The sequence below is a fragment of the Peromyscus californicus genome, unplaced genomic scaffold (assembly GCF_007827085.1).
Source record: "Peromyscus californicus insignis strain IS unplaced genomic scaffold, ASM782708v3 Scaffold_5__1_contigs__length_169319896, whole genome shotgun sequence".
Classification (NCBI taxonomy): Eukaryota; Metazoa; Chordata; class Mammalia; order Rodentia; family Cricetidae; genus Peromyscus; species Peromyscus californicus.
This window is the reverse complement of record NW_026294573.1, coordinates 24,945,851-24,954,091: the sequence shown is the minus strand read 5'-3', so window position 1 is coordinate 24,954,091 and position 8,241 is coordinate 24,945,851. Positions and strand designations below refer to the sequence as shown.

Sequence of the window (8,241 nt, the reverse complement as noted above, 5' to 3'; positions counted from 1 at the left end):
AAATTAAAAACAACAGCATCACCACCAACGCAAAAGCGCCATTAAAAACATAAACCTCCTTTTTTCCCCCCTTCAGACAAGAGCTGGCTATGATGCCCAAGCTGTTCTCATACTTCTCGTCCTGACTCCATCTCAAGTGCTAGGGTAACAGGTGTGTGCCCCCATCCTCTGTGAGTGGCAGTCCTTTGCGAATGCACCAACTGTATAGTTCCCCTGCCCTTTCATCCCAGCCCGGAGTAGATGGCAGAGGGAAAAAAATAGTTTTATGTCCAAGAACTTTAGGAAATACTGGATCAGACAAAATGAATCAGGCTTCTTCTCTGGGGGAGACCTGCAGAGATTTAGCAAGCCAGCGTCAACCATGTGGGACAGTTTGTCACTGAGGCTATGTAGGTTGGCTCTAAAGCATTTTCTTTCCAGGTGCATCATGGAACTATTTTTTTTTTCTTTTTTCTTTTCTTTTTTTTTTTTTTGTTATTTTGTTTTTTTTTTCAGGGCAAGCACTAATAATGCAGCATGAAATATTCCAGACCCACACTGAGGTTGGCTGTTAAAGATTACATTTCTAGGGGTTGGAGAGATGGTTTCTGACAGAGGACCTGGGTTCAATTCCCAGAACCCACATAGCAGCTCACAACTGTCTGTAACTCCAGTTCCAGGGCATCCGACACATTCACATAGATACACATTCAGGCAAAACACCAATGCACATAAAATAAAAATAAGTAATTTTTTTTTTAAATTACATTTCTAGGCTTTGGGTGTGGCTTCATGCACTTAGCATGCATGAGATCCTGCATGGTTGAAGGTTACGGGGAGAGGAGAAAGGCCCCTACTTTACTAGATGCTATCTTGGGCCTATCTTTCTCCCACCCCAACACCGTCCTCTGAATTGAACTTGGCTTTGAAACCGTCAGCCTGTGGGTGTGTATAGGAGTTTGTAGGATCCTACCTCTGACCGAATCTGTACACATGTATTTTCCTATGATATATGAGAAGCTTTGAACAGGGAAGGGATGGTGAGTGTGTATGCATTTTTTTTTTTTTAAAGACAAGGTGTAGCTATGTATGTAACCCATGCTGGGCTTAAACTCTCTGTGCTCCTGCCTTAGCATTCGGAATGCTAGGATATTAGACAATGCAAAACAGAGTTTGGCTGAGAAACCCTCTCCTGTGACGACAGACAGACAGACCCCTTTCCTCAGATCAGAATCTAGCCTCTTGAGTTTTCACACTGGACTATATACAGGAAACAAGCACATTTGCAAAGCCATACCACAAGCATGAGAGATTGGGCGGGTTCACTGTCTTGCCAAAGCCCTGAGTAGGTGTAATTCTGGGTGTGAGCACTCTGCAGGGAGAGGAAGTCACCTAGCTTCTCTTAAGCGCCTACTGTGTGTCAGTATTGCCCAGGACACATTGTCATCGCTATCCCTTTGATTTACCAGGCACTCTAGAAGTGAGAGCTTTGTTGGTGGGTCTTTATGAATAAACAGAAATTTGGAGTGGATAAACCACTCACTCGAGCAAATGGCAGACCCAAAATTATTCCTCTCTCTCTCTCTCTCTCTCTCTCTCTCTCTCTCTCTCTCTCTCTCTCTCTCTCTCCCTAGAAAGTGTGGTTTTTTTGTTTTTTGTTTTTTGTTTTTTGAGACAGGGTTTCTCTGTGTAGCTTTGCGCCTTTTCCTGGAACTCACTTGGTAGCCCAGGCTGGCCTCGAACTCACAGAGATCCGTCTGGCTCTGCCAAAAGTGTGGTTTTTAAACACTACACCAGGGTTTGGGGATTTAGCTCAGTGGTAGATCGCAAGGCCCTGGGTTCCGTCCTCAGCTCCGGTAAAAATAAATAAATAAACAAACACTACACCACACCCTGGGCTCTTTAGGCTTTGACTTTACTCTGAGGTCTCTCCATTCATGGTCCCAGAGAGCAACACCAAGGCAAGAGAGGGACCTCAGCTTTAAGTCCTAAGCAATCTCCAAAATGAGCCTCCGCGCTTCCCAGGACTGCCCTGTTCAGGAAGCTTCTAGATCTCCTTGAAGGACGGTCTCTCAGCCTCCATCTGAAGTCTCAGCCCTTGTCCTCTGGGCTCTTTTGAGAAGAGCTGCTATCCTGAGTTCCAAAGTCTAGGGACTCCGTGGGGTTCCTGTCTGTCAGCACAGGACCATTCAGAGGGATTGCTGTTATTGCCTGTTCCTGAGATCCAGGAAGAGCCTGTGCGTTTCCGCCCCTGTAGGAGGCTGGCATACGCTGATGAGATGGAAAATGTGTTATAGGACCATCTCCAGAGAGATACGGAAAACCTGGAGAGTCAGCCGAAGTGAAGACTGCCCCCGAAAGTTAGGCTGCGAGGGGATGGGTGGTGTCTGGTGATGAGTTTCTGGGCCTCTACCCTTTAGAGTCTGAAGCAAGAATCATGAAGGTCACCATGCACACACAAATACGGTTGGGTGGAGGCAGGAGGGGACAAGGGCCAAGGTGAGGACATCCTGTCCTGCCAAGCGTGACTTTCCAGACGGAAATTCAGAAGTCCTTGCCCTGAGCCCAGCTGTACCCCGTCTGGGATAAAAACAGTCTTTCCTCTTCCCCTCTCCCATCATTCTCATTCACTACCAACTTCCCCAGGGAAGACACATCCATCCTGGATGAACCTCCCTCACATATCCATCCATTTCCCTGGAGATGACTCTTTCGGGATGCCGGTTACTAAGACTCAAGTCAATTCTCAGATGTCCGTCTAGATTCCATGAGGTTTTGCCACTCAGGCCTGCCCCGGGGATCAGCGGCTTCCTAGGGCCTGCATTCAAGACGTCCATCTCATCACCCTGTCCACCATAGCAGGAGGAGGAGCCCAGCCCAAGGCATCCGCTCTCTCACAAGGTCCTGCTCTACCACTGTCCAGCTTGAGGAAGTACAGGTTAAATAGATGCATGACCACCTTTGGACCTCAGAAACCTCATCCTAGGAGGACGAGGAACTGGACGGGTGACTGCTGGTGGCCTCTTCAATACTTGACATCGTGCGCTAGATCTCCAAGGAGTATGCTCCTAGTGAGGTGGGCAGTGATGGCCAACAAACCAACAGAGGGGAGATCCACCAACCTAGCCAGCCTCCAGCAAAGGCATTTTGGAAAGGCTGCAGTACAGCCAGGGGGCCTGACCCTCCACACAGATGGGATCCTCAGCTGTCTGGCTCCCACCATAGCCCCTTGACGGTTGTTCCCAATGCCCCTTACCTGCCCAGCCTGGGAGCCTTCTGGCCCATTCACATGATGTTTGTGGCCTGGCTCGGCTGCCTGGACCCAGTCTCAGCTCCCTTGCCTTCGTACTCACCACCTGTCTCCTCGCGCCCACGTTCCACCCTGACTTCCTGCCTCCTTCTGAGGGCTCCGCAGCCAACCCAGCCCCAGCAACCCAACCACAAGCCTCTAGCACCCCAAGCTTCCTGCCGCCATAGCCCTAGACCCTTCGGCCTCTTGGGGTCCCAGACATCTCTAGGCCAGCCCCTACTCATACTGAGGGTGGCACTTAGAGGGGGGACGTTGAGGGGAGGTCCATGTGTGATGCCAAGGGTCCATAAGCCCAGCACTCTGGAGGTGGGGGCAGTAGTGGCTACACACACAGTTTCAGGCCAGCCTGAACCACATGAGTCCCTGTCTCACCAACAACAGTAATAATAATAATAAAAAACCAAGAAGAAGTTTCTGTTTTGTTTTGTTTTGTTTCTAAATGGAGGGTCTTATTGTGTAACTCTAACTGGCTTGGAACTTGCTATGTAGACCAGACCAGTGTGTCCTTGAACTCACAGAGATTACCTGCCTCTGCCTCCCCACTGCAAAGGAGTGGGTCATTATACCTGGCAAGAAAGGATGTCGGATGGAGCCCTACCTTCCTGTCCTCCACGATACACCTAGGTAAGAGATCCAAAGGGAGCCTCTGCCCCTCCGAGCTACATGTTCAGCTCACAGGGAAGGGAAATCGTGCTACAGTCACGCTGTGCAAGAACTAGGTGGCCTTTAATTTAGTCTGACAGCCAAAGGCATCTCTGTTCAGAGTTGAAGCCTAGACAATAACTCTGTGAAATGGTTGGTGACAGGGTTGCATGTATCACAGTAAAAACAGCAACCACAGTTGCTGACAGAGCAGTGTCCATGTCATCTCGGGGCACAGGACAACAGTTGTGTTAGAGTCACAGAGCAGGCCTCCTACAGGAGGAACACACGGACATCCCACGTCCTTAAGACTAGAGTGACAGGCTGGGACGTGGTGGCCCACAGCTTTAGTCCCAGCATTTGAGAGGCAGAGGCAGGCAGATCTCTGTGAGTTCCAGGCCAGCCTGGGCTACAGAGTGAGTTCCAGGACAGGCAGGGCTACATAAAAAAACCCTGTCTCAATATCTAGATAGATAGATAGATAGATAGATAGATAGATAGATAGATGGATGGATGGATGGATGGATGGATGGATGGATGGATGGATGGATAGATAGATAGATAGATAGATAGATAGATAGATAGATAGATAGATAGATAGATAGATGATTAACTGAAGAATATAGTAACATGCAGAAGTCAGGACAACATAGCTAAAGATCATAACTCAAGTAGAGGCAAGGCCACACCCCTGCCATAACACACAGCTTATCATGGGTAGAAGACAGAGCAAGCATATTGTCCAGGCAACAGACACCCTGGTATCCGCAGGAGGTAAGAGCTTTACAGCAAGCAGCAGGCAGCACAAAAATGGGGATGGTGCCCATCCTAGGCGGAGGGCCAGGACACCAGAGATAGGAGGAACCCCCAACGGCCCCTACCAGGGCCAAGAATGGGTCCTGACCTCACTGGAAGGAAAGTGTAAATGTGTCACCTCCCGAGCTAGGCTGAGTGAGCAGGTGGGGGAGGGGAGCCCACAGAGCATTGTTGGGGTTTGTGAGGCGGAAGTTGAAGCAGTATGCACCTCCGCTGCAGAGGGAAGGGGGAACAGGAAATGGGGGTGGGGGGAGGGAGGAAGCCTGAGTTGGAAAGTCAGACAAAGAGAGTAACACAGAAACAAAGGCTGAGAGACACAGAAGAAGAAGAAAAAAACCAAATAACCTCCCCAGCGACGGAGCTAACAGATGTGCTCCCCGGACCTGGTGCAGGGCCCAGCTCCCCTCACTTAGAACCTTAGCATTTCACAACTCACCTCAGCTTGTGTCTGGGGGAATGGTACTGAGAAGCAAGGGCTTTCCAAAGTAAGGAGCACCTAGCTGCCTGTGGAGTAAGAAGTAGCAGCTTATTTTTATTTATTTTTGGATCCTTGTTTGTTTCTTTGTTTGTTATTTTGTTTTATTGAGACAGGGTTTCTCTGTGTAGCCTTGGCTGTCCTGGAATTCTCTCTGTAGACCAGGCTGGTCTCAAACTCAGAGATCCGCCTGCCCCTGCCTCCAGAGTGCTGGGACTAAAGGCGTGCGCCACCACCGCCCTCCTGGCTATTTTGGGATTTTTTTAAGACAGGGTCTCTCTAGGTAGTCCTGGCTGGCCTGGAACTCATTATGTAGATCAGGAGGACCTTAAACTCATAGAGATCCTCCTGTCTCTGCCTCCTGAGTGCTGAGATTAAAGGCACATTATACTGGCTTGATCTCCCCATGGTCTAATAGAGAAGGGTGATTGCTTTTGAATAGAGAACTCTCAGATTCTACATCCTCCTAGCCCTCAATTTACCTAAATCACCTGCCATGAGAGTGACATAGATTTTAAGTTTAGGGTCTGGAGAGGTAACTGGGTAGTCAAGAGCACTTCCTCTTACAGAGGACCTGGGTTCAGTTCCTTGCATCCACATCAAGCACCTCACAACTGCCTGTAACTCCAGTGCCAGCTAACCCAATAATCTCTTCTGGCCTCTCTGGGCACATACACACAAAACTAAAAAAATGCAATAAATCTTTATAAGTTTTCCTCACTTCTGATTTGATAAGGTGGAGAAATAGAGCTGGAGCTATAGGGGAGACTGGGTGCCATCTACCCTCAGCAGAGTCTGTCTCCTGTTGTTAAGTCCCTGGTCCCAGTGGCACAGGGTAGACGTGCAACAATCGCCCTCAGCCTCAGTGAAGGACGCAGAAGAACTTCGAGGGGACGCAGTGGGTTTTTATTCAGAAATTTGGGGGCCTGAGTTCCCTCTTCTCCCCTCGCCCTGGGGCTTTTCCGAATTCAACTTTCGGAAACCTAAGCATGCCCTCTCCCCCAGCAGATGCCGGAGCCTCCGGGGCACCTCTTCCTTCTTCCCAGATAGTCCAGGAGACACCCAAGTGCCCTCAGCAGAGGGTGAAGCGCCTGGCACTGATGTTCATGCGCGTGAGTCCCAGATGCCGCAGTGGCGGGGCCAGAGCCAGGCCAGTCCCCGACTCCAGCTCCAGCTCCAGCTCCGCCTCATCCAGCAGCTCCTGGTGCAGGTGACAGACTTGGTCCACTTTCAGTCGGTGCAGCTGGGCCCGCAGCCTCAGCAGCTGCCCTGCTAGCTGCCGGTCCTGGGCACGCATCTCCTGCTGTGACCAAGAGGGGGCATAAGTGTGCTGGACCAGCCTCCAGCCCCACCAGCCATTGTTCCCTTCCTGTGAACACTCTGCCTAGAACAGCCCACGAGCCCCTTCTCAACTAATTTCATCCTTCCCCATCTCTCAGATCTTGTTCCAGACTGGTGGTTACCAGACCAAGCCAAGGACCCATTAGTACGCAAATACAGACATCTGTTCTGCCGTATTTGCATGCTGGGTTGACAGCCCATATAAGAGTTAAAACTCTTCCCTCCTAAGAATCTACCTGACGCCGCCGGAAGGTGGTGGCGCACGCCTTTAATCCCAGCACTTGGGAGGCAGAGCCAGGCGAATCTTTGTGAGTTCGAGCCTGGTCTACAAAGTGAGATCCAGGACAGGCTCCAAAGCTACACAGAGAAACCCTGTCTCGAAAAAAAAAAAAGAAAGAATCTACGTGATAACACAGTCAGAGTCGACTTTTTCCTTGGTTGTCTCTTCTCTCTACGTCAGTGTTCTCAACCTTCCTAACACTGCGACCCTTTAATACAGCTCCTCATGTGGTGACCCCCCCAACCAAAAATTATTTTCATTGCTACTTCGTAACTAACTTTGCTATGGATATGCAACCCTGTAAAAGGGTCATTCGACCCCCACAAACAGGTTTCGACCCACAGGTTGAGAACCCCTGCTCTAAGACATTTTAATGCAGAGTTGACTCTACATATAACACACAACTGAATTCCTGGCTCCTCTGTGCTCGGGCACAGCAGTGAGGAACTGCTTTGGAGAGTGGTCCGTTCTCACCTCCTCCCAGCCCCACAGACTTGGGTCTTTAAGAAGACTGGCTCAAAGACGCTGTGCAAGTCTGTCTAGCTCAATGGACTCACCAGCTCCCTTCTGAGCCACTGAAGCGCAGAATCCATGGAGTCAAAGCCACAGATGGCTCCAGGTCTCTCCGGCTCAGGTCTGGCTTGGACTCTGCACCAGGCCCGGCTCTGGACCCTGGCAGTCCACTCCAGGTATGAGGGTCGACGGGTCTGCAGCCGAAGCTTGGTGGTCAGTGCCTTCACAGAGTCTAAGCTCTCCTCCTCATCTTCCTCATCCTCACCTACTGCCTGGAACTTCAGTGGCTCTAGGGACATGGTAGGTCTGTGGAGGTCAATGGGGCAGTGAGGGAAAGGCCTTAGAAGAGGTGGAAGAGGTTGAGGGAGAAGAGTGTGCCAGGAATGTGAGGTGGTGAATGCAGACGGTGTGTAAGGGAGGCTAAGTGTGCCAGGGTGAGTGAGCAGATGTGTGTGTGAGGCTAAGTGTGCAAGGGATGGAATTTTCCTGGCTCGCTTACTGGGAGCCACGTGATGCCCATCCGGTTGGGGGCAGGAGGAGCTCTTCGGATGAATTTTATTGTCTTTGCCCAGAATCAGGTTCCCGGTTCCCAGAAAGGAAGTTGCAGCAGGATAAGAAAAGCATCATCCACAGTCGACTTGGCCCTCCTCCCAAGACCCAAGTCAAGGGAGTCAAGAGAGAGAGGAGGTTGACTAGCTCCCTCCTCTCTGTTCTGCCAGCTCTTCGGCAAGGGAGTGGGGTCTAGCTGACTAGCCTGGGAGTCATGAACCCTGGACACTGGGGCTGCTTTGATGGGACTTTGGATAGCTCACTGACTTCTCTGAGCCCCTGTTGGGACAGGTCCGTGATTCCAAGCCTGACTCTAAGGAGCCTTAGGTTCTGTTG

General features: G+C 50.5%; 1 protein-coding gene across 1 annotated transcript; it reads right to left on the bottom strand.

Moving 5' to 3' along the window:
- Nucleotides 1-6,212: 6,212 nt before the first annotated feature.
- Fam167b (family with sequence similarity 167 member B) lies at nt 6,213-7,836 on the bottom strand. Its single transcript, XM_052718773.1, has 2 exons — nt 7,401-7,836; nt 6,213-6,525 (listed from the first exon to the last, which is right to left on the bottom strand). Exons 1-2 carry the CDS (start codon nt 7,653-7,655, stop codon nt 6,295-6,297), a joined length of 486 nt encoding a protein of 161 aa, XP_052574733.1. The 5' UTR covers nt 7,656-7,836; the 3' UTR covers nt 6,213-6,294.
- Between the last annotated feature and the right edge of the window lie 405 nt (nt 7,837-8,241).